Below are 18,859 nucleotides of genomic sequence, written 5' to 3'. Positions count from 1 at the left end.
ATAGGGGACAACTTATGGCTATGTTCTATAATCTATTAACTCTGTGTATTCCTTTCTGTACGCTGTACACTGTACTCTGAGGATACACCAAAATACGTAACAATGAGAATGAGTGTTTGAATGTGGATCTTAGAGGAAGAACTCGTGGAGGGATTCTCTGGCATGACCTCTGCAAAAATGGGAGTCTGTAGAATAAAATTCAAGTGTAAAATTGTACACTGAAAGAAAATAAAGTGATCTGATGGCAGACATAACTATGACTGGGGGCGATCAGCGTAATTGCCAGTATTCTGGAAGCTGTTTCAATCTTTTAATTTTTTTCTTCAGAAAAACTAGAATACTTCAATTTTTGTCCTACATGCAGGTGGTTGTCAGGAACATGTTGTAATCAAGTGGCTGTCAGCTCTTGGTCTTTGACCTCAGACCTCTCAGTGCACAATAGACCAGTCACCAGAGCATGTTTTAGCTCCTATGTAGTTAGGTATTGGATCAACAAATGGTAAAGTGTCCTTCCTGCTCCAAAGGACATATGTTCTAAACAGGCAAGATGGACAAGGATTGGGAAGGGAAACAGAGTCACAGAGAAGTAAACTGACTTGAGTGTGGTCACACAGCAGGTCAGCATCAAATCTCTGAATAGGTCCAGGTCTCCTGACTCTGAACATAGTGTCCTATTTCAGGACAACACAGATTCTTGGAAGAAGCTGAGATTTAGTTCAGCGTGCACTTCTTGGTAAGGCAATTTGTCAAAATCATACTACACTGTGTTCCATATTTTACGCTGGATCTCCATGCACTTTGCAGTCCCAGTCCTAATTTTTAAAGTCTTTAGTGGGTAAAAGATCAACCACCTCTGACATGTCCTCTCTGTGTGACTTGCTACAAGAGCCATGCTCACTGAAACCTCAGGCTGACGATCCCCAAGGTGCAGTTTTTGGGGACAGGTGATAGAGTATGCTACTTTGAAGACACAATGACAGCTCTCATTTCACTTGCTTTCTATCAGTAATGGAAAGTTGCAGAATGGCTAAGAAATCTTTCTCATACAGACAAATCCAATCCTATGTAGGAAATATGAAAATCCTGTGGGGGTGGGTAGTTATGTGATGATCGTAGATGCTGTAGTAATGGACATCTTATGAATTCCCAGTTAAATAAATGATGTACTTTAAATTATGAATATAAACTATTTCTTGCTTTTCTACATCTCATTACAGTAGCAATTCAATTGAAAATATAGAAGAGGACTTTGATTTTACTGTTAAGATCCATGGCTGAAATTTTACAAAGGCTCCTGTCCTTCAGTTTCGGTCTGGTGTTTCTCCAGTGTAGGTCTATGTTCATCTAGGTCATGTATGCATTTCTACATTACAAATAAGTAATCATTATCAAATTGGTTCTTAACGTATCAACTCTTTGAGTTTTAAGTTACTCATGAGTTATGCACATACAAGCTTTAGTTACCCAAATGTTGCATTTTTAGCTCATTTTGCAGTTTCTGTCATAGCTTTTAGGTTTTTTTTTGTGCCACCTTGCCCTAAGTTTTCCTATTAAAAAAAAAGGCTTCTTCATTTTACAAGTGTGTGTATTTTCACCCTAAAATATTCAGCACAACATTGTCTTGTCAACAATACTGTCATTTTAAGTAGATCAGTAATTCTATATAAAAGAAATGTTGGCAAAACCACATGCATGCCAGTAAGTCCTTGGCCTAAGTGTGACCTCAGCTTTACTCCTTCACTGTCCACAATTACAAAACATTAAAAAATAGTTGCCAATGATTAAGTAAGAGCTTTGATAGCTATTTTGATGTTTCAAGACACTATAGTATCTCCTTATTCACTTTAATCTGTTAGAAGGGGGGAATTATAGAAAACATAATAACTCTTTTATGTGAGTATTTCTTATCTTCTATAAATACGGGTTTTTCATTCAAAGACCAGTCTTGTTTTGTGAATCATTAGCAAAAATAAAATAGATGTACCTTGTTAGAAAGATTTCCATGAATGCATCTTTAGGGCTGTTTCAGTTTTAGGACTTTGATACTTAGTTGATTTTAACAGAAACCCAACAGCCTGGTTGAGACCCTCATGAAGTAACATGCAGAATCTTATCTAATGTATTGCTCACTTATGACTCGATTTGGTACTGCTACATCCCCATACCACACATCTCTTGAGCGCTGCCTCTTGCTGCAACTGAAGTTGTGATGAATGTTCTTTTCCTCTCACATACATTTGAATCTCTGTTGCCTCCAGTAACATTGGTATGTGAAGTTGAAGCTAAAAAAGAGCCAGAGAACAACTGTGCAAGCCCAGCGTAGGTTCTGAGTTCTTCATCTCTAGAATGGGGATAAATACTTCCCTTCTGATTAGGACTGGGTAATATCTCTTTAAACATTTTGGGAACCCTCTAGAAGACTTTCCAGTCTTTATTGCAGAAGCCACCAGAACCACAAAGAGTAGCAGTTTATATAAGCAGCCAGGTCTTATACATGTTTGTGAGTTAGAGAATATGGTTGGTTGAAACCCAGACATGTCTGTTTGATTTCCTCATATTCTTGGTCTTTTGTACATAGCAAAAATACAACACTATCTCACAGGGATATGGTAAAGAGAAGTACTGCAAAAAATGAGGTGGCTAGATATCCGTGCTAATGGAGGTTATATAAGTGTCTAAAATAGACATATAGATTAGAGAGCTTAATTTCTACTCCAGCCTGCTAGCAGTAGTCTGACAAGACTGTAGATAAGGATTCAGGAATGGTGCCCTGGTTCATGTGATGTCTGTACTTTTGGGACCTGCTCAAGCTACCACAGAAGTCTATCATAGACCTCAGTAGGAGCAGAATCAGCTTCCCATTGTGGGGCTCAAGTACCCACACAGGCTACGTAAGCTTAGGGCAACTGTTTCTGTGTTGTGATCTTGCAGCCTTCTACACTTTTGTAGACTCTTAGGCTACGTCTACACGTGAAGCCAACATCGAAATAGCTTATTTCCATGTAGCAACATCGAAATAGGCTATTTCGATGAATAACGTCTACACGTCCTCCAGGGCTGGCAACGTCGATGTTCAACTTCGACGTTGCGCGGCACCACATCGAAATAGGCGCTGCGAGGGTACATCTACACGCCAAAGTAGCACACATCGAAATAAGGGTGCCAGGCACAGCTGCAGACAGGGTCACACGGCGGACTCAACAGCAAGCCGCTCCCTTAATGGGCCCCTCCCAGACACAGTTGCACTAAACAACACAAGATACACAGAGCCGACAACTGGTTGCAGACCCTGTGCCTGCAGCATGGATCCCCAGCTGCCGCAGCAGCAGCCAGAAGCCCTGGGCTAAGGGCTGCTGTCCACAGTGACCATAGAGCCGCGCAGGGGCTGGAGAGAAAGCATCTCTCAACCCCCCAGCTGATGGCCACCATGGAGGACCCAGCAATTTCGACGTTGCGGGACGCGGACCGTCTACACGGTCCCTACTTCGACGTTGAACGTCGAAGTAGGGCGCTATTCCGATCCCCTCATGAGGTTAGCGACTTCGACGTCTCGCCGCCTAACGTCGAAGTTAACTTCGAAATAGCGCCCGACGCGTGTAGCCGCGACGGGCGCTATTTCGAAGTTAGTGCCGCTACTTCGAAGTAGCGTGCACGTGTAGACGCAGCTTTAGATATCAGGGAAGACACACATTTTAAGTGCTTGTGGCAGAACATCTTTTAGGCCCTTGTTTAGGAAAGTTGTGAATCACACTAGTTTCAACTACAGGTTGAATCTCTCTGATCTGGGACTTTCTGGTCCATTAGCATCTATGCTCTGGCAGAGCTCCTGCCACAGAGGTTGCCAGCAGCTGGGAGCTCATCCAGTCTAGCAGCAGGCAGCCCTGCTGGGTGAGAGCCACTGTAGGCCTTGGGCAGGGAACCCAAACTCTCAGGGATGCAAAGCTGCTGCCAATCCAGGGTGGGGTGTCCTGGCAGCTGGGGCAACAGTTTAGGTCCCAATGGTGCTGGATCAGGGAGATTCAACCTGTACTGACATTGTTTGCTTAAGAAATGAGACTATTTGGTGACAACAGGTCAGTGTCAACATTATAGGGATTTAAGGGAAAATTTTCTTAGAAGAGTATGGAAACAATTATCTACCCATGAATATAAAAAAGCCCTTGTATTATGCCAGACAATATAAACAAGTCACAGTTGAAAAGATGAAAATAACATGTTTGATTAGTCTCAAAGGTTTTGGTAACCTCAAAGGTTTATATTACCTGTGAAATAGTTATCCCCAGCTCTTAGCAGATATAGTGGCTGTCTAAAATTGCAGAGGGGTGGGGGAACACTATGTTTTCAACAAAACAAAGCAGCAGAAATGTAGCACTTTAAAGACTAACAAAGTGATTTATTTGCTGATGAGTTTTTGAGGGAAACATCCACTTCTTCAGATCTGTCCCATAAAAGCTCATCACCGAATAAATCATTTTGTTAGTCTTTAAAGTGCTACATTTCTGCTGCTTTGTTTTGTTGGAGTACAGACTAACACGGCTACCTTTCTGTTACTATTCACTATGTCTTCAAGTATGTTCAATTCCTTCTGCATTTCTCCAGTGTATTTCTGCTAATTGCAGAAATATAAAACAGGTGGATCAGAGCACCCCTTATTTATTGTATAATATGTTTTCTGCCAGACAGGCTTTTCATTATAAAAATAGTTCTACAACTTTCATGTAAAGGAAACTAAAAAGAGTATAAATAAAATGCAACTTTAAAGTGAGAGATGCTTAGAAGAACGTCTTCTTCACTCAATAGATTTGCAAGTTACTATTTGTATAAATTTCGTATAAATTTAGCAATGGGCTAATATGCTTTCAAGTTGCTAGGAAGGATAGGGCATAAATCCAGATTGATCCTTGTATAGGATCTTCAAGCTTTAATTCAGACATGGCCATTTTTCCTGGGTTGGAACCAGACATGCTTCCTGCTTGATGAGCTAAAATGTAGCCAGTCTGCTCAAAGGTTACAAGAAAAGCTGACTTGAATGTTGGCCGGCCAAATCCCTTCCCCATACCACACGCCTGAACCTTGTCAAGCAGCCAAGTGTGCTACAAATGCGTAGTAAAAATATGAGATTGCCTGGGATTTTGATACTGCTGTTCAGTAATCCTTCCTTTGTGTCTCTTCGCCATTTCCAGACTAGGTATAATAAGCTTACATGTTTTTCTGGGGAAAAGGAAAAATGCGCTAACCAAGCAGTTAATCAGACATTGGGGATTTGCCAGCTACTCCATAGAAAGCAAATCATTAAACTCTTAGCCATTGTTTTACCTATTTTCAAAAATGAATTATTCTGTTCATGGGGAGCAAATGTAAAACATCCTGTCGAATTTTTCATTGTGACAAATAATAATTGTTAATGTTTTTTGAAAATGACACTTGTTCACTTTACCAACTCCATCTTCTTTTCAGACTGTTTATGACCCGTGGTTTATTACCCTCTTCAACATTGTCTATACCTCGCTGCCTGTACTAGCTATGGGTTTGTTTGACCAGGTACAATTTTATCTTATTTATAGCATGTCTTAATTTCCTAAAATGGAAGCTGTAAATGGTGTGATAATATCGTTAACAAGTCGGTTTTAAATGCAAGTAATGTATAATTAAATTCCCTTTATTTATCTGACCCTCAGACTGCTCTAATTTATACTGGGAACCAGCCCCTGCAAATGGTGCCAGGATCAGGCAGTAGTCCTTTAAGAAGCCATCTGTCTTTGACTGGTTCTTCACAATCTTAAGCATTAGCCTCTACAGTAGATAGTCCCCACACCTGGGGAACTGAGATTGCTAGAGTGCATTGTGTGTGTTATATACAAACTTTACCTGACCCTCTTGCTCCCTACACTAAGATTGGAGGAGTGGGGTCATAGCATGGAAGCCAGCTATGCTGGCTCTATGTTTACTGGAGACGCCTCTATGTCAGGGCAGCTCTCCTCAGGGTAGATTTGGTCATATTCCATCACCTTTGCAGTGTTGGTGGGACAGAGCAGGAAAAAGAATCTTCTTCCCTAGCTCTAAAGCACACTTCCATTCTGAGAAGGTGCTGTAATCAAGGGAAATTCTTCCTGCCCTTCATGAAAGGCACAGAAATTTTATTCTGTGGCATACAAACTTTAATATTTTCTGACATTATTAAAGTAACGTTATCCAAATGCATTTGTTTCAGGATGTGAATGAGCAGAATAGCATGGCTTATGGAAAACTCTATGAACCTGGGCAACTAAATCTACTATTCAATAAACGCAGATTTTTCATCTGCTTAGCACATGGAATCTACACCTCTTTCGTCCTTTTCTTCATCCCTTATGGAGCATTTTATGACACAGCTGGTGATGGAAAACATATTGTTGACTACCAGTCTTTTGCTGTTACCGTCGCAACATCTTTAGTTATTGTAGTCAGTGTTCAGGTAAAAGTTAAAGATTTGTGTTTGGTATTGAGTTTTTTCAGTACTCTCATTTCTAAATACACAAATTCCTGTTAAATGTTTAAGGCTACAGGAGACTGAGGTATTTACTAAAATTCACATATTAATACTTAATGGCCTAAACTAGGGTGTTCCTCCTGTTAGAAACAGCTTCATCAGCTTGATATGTTTTTCTGAGTGTAGGCTAAAGAGCTCAGTAATCAAAGACTTATCTGAGAATGCTGTCCCCAATGAGGCCTTAAACAATTTGAGAAAGTTTGGCTGGTAATTCGCATATTTGTCAGTGTCAGTAATAATAGTTTTCTGATATGTAAAACCATTCCCTTTTGTGAGATATTATAATGCTGAATGCAAAGGATTGTAATGGACAAATTCCAGACTTGACTGTGTGGTGAACAAGTTAAAATTTTTCCCTTGAATTAAGAAAGAGAACCTACCCCACTATAACTACGTCTATACTAGCCCTTTCCTTTTGGAAGAGGCATGGTAATGAGGGAGTTTGGAAGGTGCTAATGAGGCACTGACATGAATGTGAAGCACCTCGTTAGCATAATGGCGGCTGCACGCAATCTGTAAGTGCCACTATTGGAACGCATGCTTCCCGTGTAGATGGGGGCCTTTCTAAAGGACTCTCTGGACTTTGAAAGCCCCTTCTTCCTAAAACCAAATAGGAAGAAGGGACTTTTGAAGTCCTGGGCATCCTTTTGAAAGGCCCCTGTCTACACAGGTGGCATGCATTCCAAAAGCAGCACTTTGAGATTGTGTACATCCACCACTATGCTAATGAGGCGCTGCATCTTCATGGGAGCACCTCATTAGCATCTTCCAGCCTCGCTCATTACCATGCCCCTTCCGAAAGAAAGGGGCTAGTGTAGACATAGCTTATGCCTCGTCCTACTTGTCGGGTATGAAGATATGGACTTCCAGAAAAGTCTGCTTAAGGTCTCCCAGGAGAACAGGGACCTGGTGAGAGCAATTAAGAAATTAAAGAGCAGGGATAAGAGTCATGGCTGTGAGAAAGTAGGCACATTAGCCACACTTGATTGAGCTGCTAAGCAGGAGAGAATAATTTAGATTCTGGAACTGAATTTTTACGAGGTTGCTCCCTTTCTGTCAGCCTTTTGCAGGAGTGCGAAGTGTGGGGGGACTGGCAAATATTTAGTTAAACAACCTGTCAGAATACTGGTTGTGTTTTGCTTTTAGATGTGGAGTTACCTAGTGTTATGATGGGATTGAACAGTTGCTCACATTGACACAACAAGCTGACAATAAATGATTTGTAGTTGATAGCTATAATTTTCACAAATTAATCAAAAATTCAAAGTGTGCTATTGATAAGGAAGCATGTAATAAATGTATGTAGTGGCTGCATGATTAAGCTGTGGGATGCTGGTGAACCATAAATCAAGATAAGGTCAGGATTCAGTTTAAGTGCTACGTTCATTAAAAAAATGAAAGAAGCTTGACAGAATTCATATTTATTGGGTAACGTAATGGAAAGAGGATTTTAGAATGATCTGTCGTCGTAGATCCGAATTGCATTTTTGTAATATAGCTCCTTCTTTCTTAGGTTCTCAAAGCAATTTATAAATATTATTTACCTGAGTCTGATAATACAGCCCTAGTACTAACCACATTTTACAGGGAGGGAACCTGGGACCCAGAGCAGCTAAGTGATTTGCACAAGACCACCCAGAGAAGAGAGTGGCACAGCCTGCAGTACCACCCAGGTCTTGGGACTCCTAGTTCTTTGAATTAACCACAAAACAGTTCTTTCTTCCTTTTGATGTCTTATTCCTAAACACTATAAAACTTCCAGAAGAGAGTTTTTACAGTTTAGGCCTGAATATAATCTCACTTGTGCTGGCATAGATTACCATTGCATGCATTCAGGATTGCTGGTGGGGGTGTGGGGGGATAAAAGATCAATTGCCCAGGGGCTTGGACAACTTCAAAGAGCCTGGGGGACCCCTAGTTGCTGACAGCAGTGCAGCAAGGCTAAGGGTCCCCAGATCATCTGGCAGAACCCCTGCAGCCTCTGGGGAGGGAAGGTTCCCAGGAAATCTGGCCAATGGGAGCTGCAGGGATGCTGCCTGTCAGCAGGGGCATGTGTAAACCCCTAACCCCCCTCCATATAGGAGCCACTGCTGGAGGGGTGTGCCACTTGCTTTTGGGAGCCACCTGAGATAAGCACTGACGCCCTCACCCTCTTCTGCACCATAGCCCCTTCTCTTGTCTAGAGACTGCACCCCACAACCCAACTCTCTCCCAGAGCCCACAGCCCTCACCTCTCCAACCTCCTGCCTCAGCCTGGTCAAACAGAGTGAGGCTGGGAGGTGGAGTGAGCCACAGAAGGAAGGGCAATGGGGTGAGTAGAGGTGGGGCCTTGGAGGGGAGGGACAGGGCCATGCCCACAGGTAAGGAGTGGGGCCTTTGAGTGTGCCCGATTAGACAGATGGCCACCTACCCATTGGGCATGTGGGAGTAGAGGCCCTGTCCCTTGTGCAGTTTGGGGCAAGCACACCGTGCTCCATGGTTTGGGCCCAGAGCAGCCCAGAGGACTAGCAGGGAACTTCAGGCCAGTAGCAGGGGTCAGGCCCACTATTGCACTCACTAGTGGTGGGAAGTGGAGTGATGTGGCTGGGAGCTGTCAGAGCAGATTGGGCTGGAGCCCCACCCCGTGCCCCAAGCCCCTTTTCCAAGCAACACAGCCCAGAGGATTAATGGAGGGCTTGCTGCCAGCAGCAGGGGTCAGGCCAGTCCCCCACACTCCTGGTCAGCAGTGGGAAGCAGAGTGACCTGGCCTCAGTCTGCTTTGCTTCCCACCACTAAGGAGTGTGGAGAACATTTCTGCCCCCTCCGAAAAGCAACACAGTTGGGAGCTGAACAGGCTGTGGGGAGCTGAGCTGGCTGGGGCTGATTAGTTTCACCTCTCGACAATGCCCAGGAGGTGAGGGGAGACAGATCCCTGCTAGTCCCCTGGGCCATGTCACTCATGGAAGGGACATGGGAGAAGGAATGGAAGGGGTGTGGGGAGGGTCAAGAAGAAAAGAGACAAAGGAAGAGAAGGGGCAAGTGACTGGAAGAGGGAGTGGAGTGGAGGCAGAGTAGGGGCAGTAAAAGGCAGAGTCAGGGGCAAGGCCTGGAGCATAGTGAGGATGTTGTCCAAGGCCCTTGACCCCCTGAGGGACAGCCTCGTGTGGGAGCCGTGGGCATGGGGAAAATGACAATCCTGCAGTGCGGAGGGCAGATTTTCAGGGTACAAGAAGCGCAACTCAGATGTAGCACTGCACAAATGCCAGGCATACTGCACATGTGTCTTGTGCACGTGTGGGGGCCTACTGACTGTTCTGCCTGGGGGCCAGAATACTGTCAGCAGGCCTGATGTGTTTTGAAATCAACCATTGCATGTGTGGAGTAAAGTGGTGGTAATACTTCTATTGTCATTAGAGCTCTTCAGAGCTCAGTGCTTCTGGTCTATGGGGGTGCATGTGTAGTATGTTTTTCAGCACTGATTCATTTGGTTTACATCTGCCGAGTTGTGGTACTCTTGAACCTGAAATCTCATAGGAAGTTTTTGGTGGTTCTCGCACAGAGTGGTGAAGTATTCCAGGATTCTGTGAAAGGCTGAAGAATATCCACAAACCTTTTGCCAAATCTAAGGTGGTTTTATATGCTTCACAATTTCTTAATGAGAGTTTTACTCAGTATTGTAGAATCTACATGTGCATTCGAGGAACAAATGTAAGAAACTGTTAATATTAAAAATCAGAACTGGCCCAGCACCTCTATTTTTATTTAATTATTTATTGCACCAACTTTGTGACTGGATGTTGATTGGTAGTCTCGGCGGACACGTGGACTTACCTTTAATTTGTGCATATATTTTGCCAACACACTTAGCTATTGATGAGTTTTACCATTACCAATTTCTTACATTTGTTCCTTCTACGCTAATTGCAATATTCTGAATTCAGCACTGTTGTAGCTGTGTTGGAACCAGGATATTAGAAAGAAAAGGCTGGTGATGTGATATCTTTAATTGGGTTCACTTCTGTTGGTGAGAGAGACAAGTTATCAAGCTTACATGGAGCTGTTCTTCAGATCTGGGACATGCACATGTACTTAGAAGGTATGTCTAGAGTGCAATTAAAGATGACTTAGGCTCATGGAGTTCTGGCTCAGGTGATGATTAACTGCAGCCCTAGGACAGCATGAACTGGAAAGATCCCAGAGGTCAGACTGCAACCCAAGTCCAAATGTCTGCATTGTGCTTAAACAGATCCTTAGCTTGATCTGCATGAGCCCAAGTCAGCTGACAAGGGCCAGCTGTACATGTTTAATTGCAATATAGACATACACAGAATGTTGCAGCTAAGTGCACTAAATGCCCTAATAGCATGTGGGTGAAACGAGACAATCACTACTCTCTTGAACGAACTTATAGAAAAAATATTATAGAAGACAAAACCAAGCGCCTTATCATTATCAGTGGATGAACACTTTTCACCAAGCTATTTATTCTGATGTAATTTTTCACCCTGACAGCAACATGCAAAACAAAGTCCTAAAGTGAGCCATATTATGGCATATAATTAAAGTTATTTGCATCTTGGTTCCTAAATTTATTTTTTTTATTGTTTGAAAGATACAAAACTTGCTTGCCTGACTTAAATATAACTAAAAGCTTGCTCCTGGACTTGAATATATCCAAACTCGGACATAAGTATTAATCTGTCCATTTAAAAAGTGTTTTTAAGAATTATTCATTAGGAAGTTAAATTAAATTCCTAAAAACTATGAATGCATGGGGATGAGATAGAATAAACTGTCTGCTCCATTTTTGGTGCATTTTTCAATGTCTTCAATTAAAAAATTGTAAAAAAAAAAGAGAATGTGACAGAAAAAATTAAAAAATGCTGAACAGATCCAGAACATTGTATAATTAAAAAAAAAATCTCAAATCCCATGTCTGTTTAGATACATGACACTTTACTGAATAAGTTCTGTAGTATATTTTCCAAGCCCTTCAAGATTTTTGGTATAATACGTTTTGTCTAATTTTATTTGCAGATAGCTTTGGATACCAGTTATTGGACTGCCATCAATCGTTTTTTCATCTTGGGTAGCATAGCTGTATATTTTGCTATTTTATTTGCAATGCACAGTAATGGAATTTTTGGTATATTCCCAAGCCACTTTCCTTTTGTTGGTGAGTCTGTTACCTGCTATGAGACTATACAGGCACTATTTATGCAATTTGCCACAATCTGCATAGAGTGAGATCTTGCAAGTACATAAAGGAATTGGAAATTTTGCTTAACTGAACTGATAGTGCTCAAGTAATGTTAATGCTTTTTAAGTTTACAAAAGCAAACTAGCTGTGTTGAGAGGCCTGGGTGACAATAAACAGAGTAAGTAAATTAGTGAAGTGAAATCTGAATTTTAGAGAGGTGGGTTTTTTTGTGTGTGGGCGGGGGGGGGGGGGGGGGGGGGGCGGGGCGGTTTGCCTGTTACTAAAACTCAGAACGTTGACCAGAACCCACCATCTCAGGAATCCACAAAACTCCTCTGCACAATGGGGTCAGAAAAATTATGGATGTAGTGTGTGCTGCCAAATAAGGCCAAGATAGTAGTTAATGAGCCCCTGCAGGATGTCACTGAAGTCAGACGATGACCATGTTCTCTCAAATGTGTTTTGGTAGCCCAGTGCAAGCTACAGGAAGCGGAAGTCCTTTTTTCTCACAACACCGAGACACTTAAAGCATCAGAAATCTTCCAAAGCTATTTGATGACTTCAGATGAGTTTATTTGTGCTAATAAGGACAGCTGGAGCTAGATAGAATTTGATAATATCAAAATCCTCCAGCAATACTTGTTGCTATCCAAACCTCAGAAAAACCTTCATGAACAAATTCCAGTCCTATTTTGCTTACCCTTTGTGCATTTCCAATCAGATTTTTAACAATACTACCCTATGAGCGTGTCCACTAAATCCTAGGAGAATATAAACATTTTTAATGGTGTAGATAGTCATGCTACACCTTGTGCACTTGGAATTCTTGATAATCAGAGTCATGGTTAAATGACATTGAATGTTTTTGATGGACAAATGGATTAATTGTTTTAGTCCACAGGATACTATTGGCAAACTTACCAGTACAAACTTAACAGGTTTGCTAAATGGTCAACTAGAAATCTAGTCACATGTGAGCCAAAGAATGCCACAGTGACCTGTCTGTTGTGTAGGTTGGACTGTTTTTCTATGACAGAAAATTCTACGACAAAACCAAACCAAACCAGAAAATTGCTACTCAGTTCAGAACACCTGAGTGTGATTTGGGAGGGAAACCGAGTAGTATTAAATAAAAGAAAATAATTAACCAGATGGATTGAAAATGTGTTTACTGCTTAATGAAAGGATTAGTTAAATGTATGTTGGATGGCTCAGATGATAAGCAACTAGATACAGATCTTTTGTCCTTTAGGACTTAGCTTGTAATGTTACTTTAGGGGGAAAGCCAACTGGTGCCATTTGCTGGTGCTTCAGAATTAGTGCCTAATACAGTGTAGACGCCTTATATATAACTCTGTCATTAATTGTACATAAAAAAAGAATAAGGTGATCAGAGTATTCGTGCAAAGAGTGGAGATTGTCATGTGGCCATTAGAAAAAAAACCAAACTATCAGAAACTTCAAAAGTAGATGATGAATTAGATATGGAAAAAAAAAGAGTATAACCACTGTTTTCTCATCAGTATAGACATTAACTTAAATGTTGCTAAAAATTTTTGTCATTTCAGCAGTATTTCTAGCTCTAGAAAAATTCAACCTTTTTAAAAATAGAAACACGTTAACCTAAAGAAAAGATAATACATCTTATAACTGTCAACTATTAACTACAGCCTTTTATGCCTAACTAATGTTTTATTTTCTTGTGTCAATAGGAAATTCACGTAATTCTCTGGGCCAGATAAGTGTTTGGCTTGTCATTCTCTTGACTACTGTGATTTCGGTCGTGCCTATAATAATAGTCCGATTTTTGAAGGAAGATTTAAATCCAACACTAGCCGATCAGGTATGACTTAATTCTGTAATATGGATGTTTTTCTTAATCGTTACATCCCCCCTATAGAGGGAACTAAAATTTTTCCAAACAGATTGAATTTATAATTCTTATATAACTACTGAGGGAAATATGCCATATTTAGAGAATATAGTTCTCTCAAAGCATCACTATTGACTCTATATAGTTTAGCATGGGCAGGAAGTGAAAAAAATATTTAATTTATAATAGACTTTGAGGTCAGCATTTTTTAATTTCATTTATAAATTTCAAAGAATTTACAAAAAAAGGAAAGGGAAGTACTTTTTAAGTACCTTTAAAGCAAACTAACTTATATGTGAGCTTCCATATAATTATTGGGAGTGTAATAAGGTCTTACATTGTTAAGAGTGAATAATAAGTGATGTCCTATCCCAATAGTTGAATTTTTATGGTATATATATATTCTAGGCCAAATGTTGATTTCCCTACACATGTGAATGTTGACTGTAAAGGCATAGTTCACATAGTTCACATTGCTGTTGAAAATGTGTTAGAATAGAAATCCAGATAACTCGAACCCATGCCAAACCTTAACAAATAGATTGTTTTCTGCCATTCCTCCACTATTCATGAAAACACATGAAAAATAAAGTTATAAATTATATTCTATCTGTATGGTAATTTATCAAGCAATGTAATAATCCCCATTGTGTTTGAATACTCATTCTGTATTCTAACAAAACAAGCAAGCAGTCATGTAACACTTTAAAGACTAACAAAATAATTTATTAGGTGATAAGCTTTTGTGGGGCAGACTCACTTCTTCAGATCTGGAGCTATGGCATTTCCAGTACATCAATGATGGTTTTATAACACAGGGATAAAAAAAATTGAAATAAAAACTGACATCAGATACATAGGCCTGAAAGGGGGCAGAGGGTTGAGAGGTAAGAAGGAGGGGGAGCTAAATGCTAAGTGTCCTGCCTGAGATCATTATGACTATCAAAGGTAAGGAAACTGTCTTTGTAGCGCATTAGGTAATTGCTATCTGTATTAAGACCAAGCCTCAAAGTATCGGATTTGAGCATAAATTTCAGTTCACACTTTTCCCTTTGTAATCTGCTGTTAAAGTCTCTTTGTTGTAAGATGCGTGTTTGTCTAGTCATTCGAGTTATTTAAATTGGGTATAAATTAGTGTAACAATGTCTGGGCAGGTCATAGTTCTGCACCAGCATACACTGTGCATTTATTTTCAACTTTTAAAAGCATTAATTATGAAGGACGGAAAAGCAGTTGACAAAATAATCCAAATATCTCTTTAATTCCCTGATTTCATTATCATCAAGATGCTCAATTAGATATTGCTTTTAATAGCACTCACACAGCACTTCACATCTTCAAAGGGCTATTATGAACATTAACTAAAATCTCCTCGCAACAGATGTTTGAAGTAGTTAAGTATTATTCCTATTTCACAGATGTGGAAGAAGAGACAGATTAAGTGATTTGTGAGAGACAGAGAGTCTCTCATACACAATCAGCAACAGATCTAGTATTTGAACTCTTGGTTTCTGGGGAAGGTGGGAGGGGTATGGAGATCTTCAGCCCCACCCTGTTTGCTGTACTTCACTGGGCCAGAATGGAATAAAGGGGCCCTAAAAGCCCTGTTCAGCTGTGGACATAGTCCCTGTTGGTACAAACGCTAGGGAAGACAGCCATCAGGCTGCATTCCAAGGACCTTCTCGTAAACTCTGCCATAAGAGAAAGAGCTGCAGCACTGCAGAGGTTCCGGGCAGTGCTATTGTACAGAGGGAAGCCCATGTATGCTGCCATAACATACAGTCCCCAGGGCTGTTATGCCAGATGACCTAGGACTGGGAGTGTATAAAGGTGCTTTAAAGTCATTTTAGTTCCATTTATCTCTGAGCTGCAAGTTCTGAGCCTTGCCTCGAGAGGCACACCACAGAATCTTCCCCATGGCCTTTCCTCCGCCCAGCAGAATGTGTTGCCTCTGTAACAGTCCATTGGTGGCTTCAGCAGGTGTTGTTATTTTGGAATCCACTGGAAACTCTTTCACTTGTGTCATTGGTTTGGGTCTTTTTTTCTTTTTTTCCATTATGAAGGCCTTATCAGTATTACTAATATTGAAAAATTAGCCAGAGTTTAACATCATGAAAATAATTTCACCTATCAATGGAAACTTCCTTCCCCTCTAAGGTTCGAAAGTTGCAGAGGGCTAGAAGGAGGCAGAAACCATTACAGAGCCACACGCGTCGGGTGTTCAGAACATACTCAAGAAGATCTGCATATGCTTTTTCTCATCAAGAGGGCTTTGGGGAACTTATAACATCTGGAAAGAATATGTGAGTCAATAATTCACATCAAACATCAGCATTAGCAAGGACCGTGCATAATAGCATCAGTTGGATTGAAAATTTATGTAAGAAAACAACAGAGACAGTGAACAGCTTCAACAGTGACAGAACTGTGAAACTGTGTCAAAGAAGAGAACAAGTTTATTTTAAAAAACATTGGCCATATCTTTGCACTTTTTGCCACTTTGTAAACATTAAGCATGAAATTTCAGCTGTATATGCCGAGTACTTCGTGGGAAGTGTTTAACCTGCTATATTTTACAGCATGTTCAAGATTGTTGTCAACACACAATATTATCAAAGGGCTCTCTTGATTTTATTTCTTTTCTGAAAATCATTTACCATAGCAAAACAATGTGTGTAGCTGCTCCAAGAGGTTCAACAATCCAAGAGAATATAAGAAGTTTCCCTCCAAGTAAATGGAAAATGCAGTATTCAAATATTTGAATCATTTTTATATTTTGATACAATTATTTCATCCTGTTAAAGTCCAAGGCATTTCAAAGACCTGCTCAAACTAAGCCGGGGCAAAAAAGTCATTTGAACTCTTTTTAACTGACTTCTACTTATATGAACAATGTAAAGTCTTTGAAGTTTAGAAGTCAAGTGGTTTCAAGGTGTATATTTGTAAATATTTCAAATTCATTTTTAAATTATTTATAAATTGAAACCAAAAACAAAATACTGTGCAATGTATACAATATCCATCCATATGTGCAGAATGATTTTGTTGTTTGCATTCACTTCTATATTATCTGCTAGTTAGTAATTAAGTACATTGTTTGAAATTATGGCTAATTCCTCTGAAATATAATGCTCCTTAGCTACCTTATGATAAAAACTGGTGTTTGGGAGAATGTAAAAAATTTATACTGTAGATGTTGAAACCATATATTATCAGGACTGTAAAAAATTCCAGTTCTGAATTTTAAATTCCAGTTTTTTTGGTGGTATATCCAGGGTTTTGGTCAGGCTTTGCCCATGATAGGTATGTTTCAGGACTTAGTTCCTAGTCCACAGTTTAAATAATTTATAGAGGAACGTAAAAGAATTCAAAATATGAGCTTCCCGCGAACTCTTCTCTAGGGACTATAGAAGATTATAAGCAGCGAATTCTCTTTCATATTGTTTTACTTTGCTATCTGAGATAGAAGATATTTAATGCTATTTAACACAACTCAATGGTAACTGAAGTCAATGGGAAGAAAAACTCCATTTAGCTTTTAGGAGAAAATATACTATATTTTTATATGTTTATGTTTAAAATACACCTCTTCTAACTGGCCCATGTGATGTCAATCTAAATTTTAGTATTGCAAATTATAGCTGTGAAGATTGAAATAGTCCATGGTTATCTGCCTTATACATTTTATTTTTCTTTGGGTTTGTACATGATTATTTTGAATACAAGTAATATGTAATCATGCTGAGTATTAATTTCCAAATCTGGCACAAAATATTCACAAATTTGCAACACTTCAGTATGATTCTTCCAGCAAAGAAATCATCCTGTCAAAGTCTGTGCTGATTTATACCCTATGTAATTCTGTTCAAACTAAAGGGATTGCATGCACTATAAATCGCTACGGAATTTGGCATATATTCCTTTGCAAGCTATCAGGCCCAAAGTTTTCATAGATTACTTGGAACAATCCAAATGAAGAACAATCCAAATGCTTAAGCCTGCAAATAATAAAAGAATAGAACAAATGAGGTCTTAATGTTGTTTATTTATTTGTAGATCAATAACTGCCTTGTTCGGGTCCTATCAAGGAAAAGAGAACATTTCCACATTTCTTATGTTTTGTAAAACAGATGTTCATGACCTATAGGCTAAGTATATGAGATGTAAATTATTTTAAAATTGTACTTACAATTAATTGACAGTTACACAAAAGAGCGGACCGTGGAGGATGGAAAGATATTGAAATGCTGGCAACTGTTTAGTGATTGCATTGTATTAACAAAACAAGTTCCTAAAAGAGTTGATGAAAAATACTGTCATGCTGTAGTTTCTAAAGAAAAATAACTTTCAAGTGTTAAATTTTGCAGTTTTAAGTTTTGTCTCAGAAAGACCAATTGAACTTCACTGTTTAAGTAACGTTTATTAAGTGCTTGTCAGGTAAATCTACTAGTAAAGGCTTAATTTAATCAATGTGTCCAGTTAAATGAGGGGAATGTATCAGGAGGATACTCCAAAAGTGCTTCAAGGAGATGGGTTCCCATTGGGAGTTAAAACTTTATTTATTTGACTAGACAGTGGACCAGTTTCATCCATGAAAACTCTAAGCAGTTGAATAGAATTATGTACCCAATTATACCAGACCACATTTGTCCTCATAATTTTTGTACTACATTCCTTAGAAGGTATATCATAGGTAATGAGAAATATTTAAAGCTATGTAAGTATGTAAAATTCATTCCATATTGTCTGAACCATCTTGTAATGGAAAACATTTTTTGCATTTTACGTATTGTTTCATAATTTATATAAATCATGTATTTCCTCAATTTTTTTTACAATTGTACTATATTAAAGTATTAATAATATATTTGGTTTGTGTTTTCTACTTTTGTGAAAATGTTGCAATGATCTAAACAATCAGATAATGTAAAAGATCATTATCAGGTGCTTTTATTTGGTGATGAAATCGATACAAATAATGTTAAAATTAAAAAAGTGCATTCCAGTAGATGAAATATGCTGGTTTTCTAGTGAAAGAAAGGGTATGTCTATACTTACCGGAAGATTGACTCAATCATGGTCAGTCTTCTGGGGTTCAATTTAGTGTGACTGGGGGATGCGCTAAATCGAAACTTCAGGGTTCCACTGTTGACCCTGATACTCCTCACTGTCAGGAGGAGTATGGGAGGTCAACGTGAGAGTTTCTCCCATTGACCTCCCATTGTGGAGACAGCCAGAAAGATTGATTTATGAAATGTCAACTCCATCTACGCAATTG

At 39.6% G+C, this 18,859-nt stretch overlaps 1 protein-coding gene across 1 annotated transcript in view; it reads left to right on the top strand.

Moving 5' to 3' along the window:
- Positions 1-15,888, top strand: part of ATP8B4 (ATPase phospholipid transporting 8B4 (putative)) — a 154,015-nt gene extending 138,127 nt beyond the window's left edge. Inside the window, exons 24-28 of the mRNA XM_075007201.1 lie at positions 5,458-5,541; positions 6,212-6,454; positions 11,546-11,684; positions 13,421-13,551; positions 15,739-15,888. Of these exons, the coding sequence (XP_074863302.1) occupies positions 5,458-5,541; positions 6,212-6,454; positions 11,546-11,684; positions 13,421-13,551; positions 15,739-15,888 (747 nt within the window). The remainder of the gene's footprint in view (positions 1-5,457; positions 5,542-6,211; positions 6,455-11,545; positions 11,685-13,420; positions 13,552-15,738) is intronic.
- Positions 15,889-18,859: the final 2,971 nt, after the last annotated feature.

Source organism: Carettochelys insculpta, chromosome 12, assembly GCF_033958435.1.
Source record: "Carettochelys insculpta isolate YL-2023 chromosome 12, ASM3395843v1, whole genome shotgun sequence".
In the NCBI taxonomy this organism is placed as follows: Eukaryota; Metazoa; Chordata; order Testudines; family Carettochelyidae; genus Carettochelys; species Carettochelys insculpta.
The sequence above is the reverse complement of the archived record's forward strand: the minus strand, read 5'-3'. Positions and strand labels throughout refer to the sequence as shown.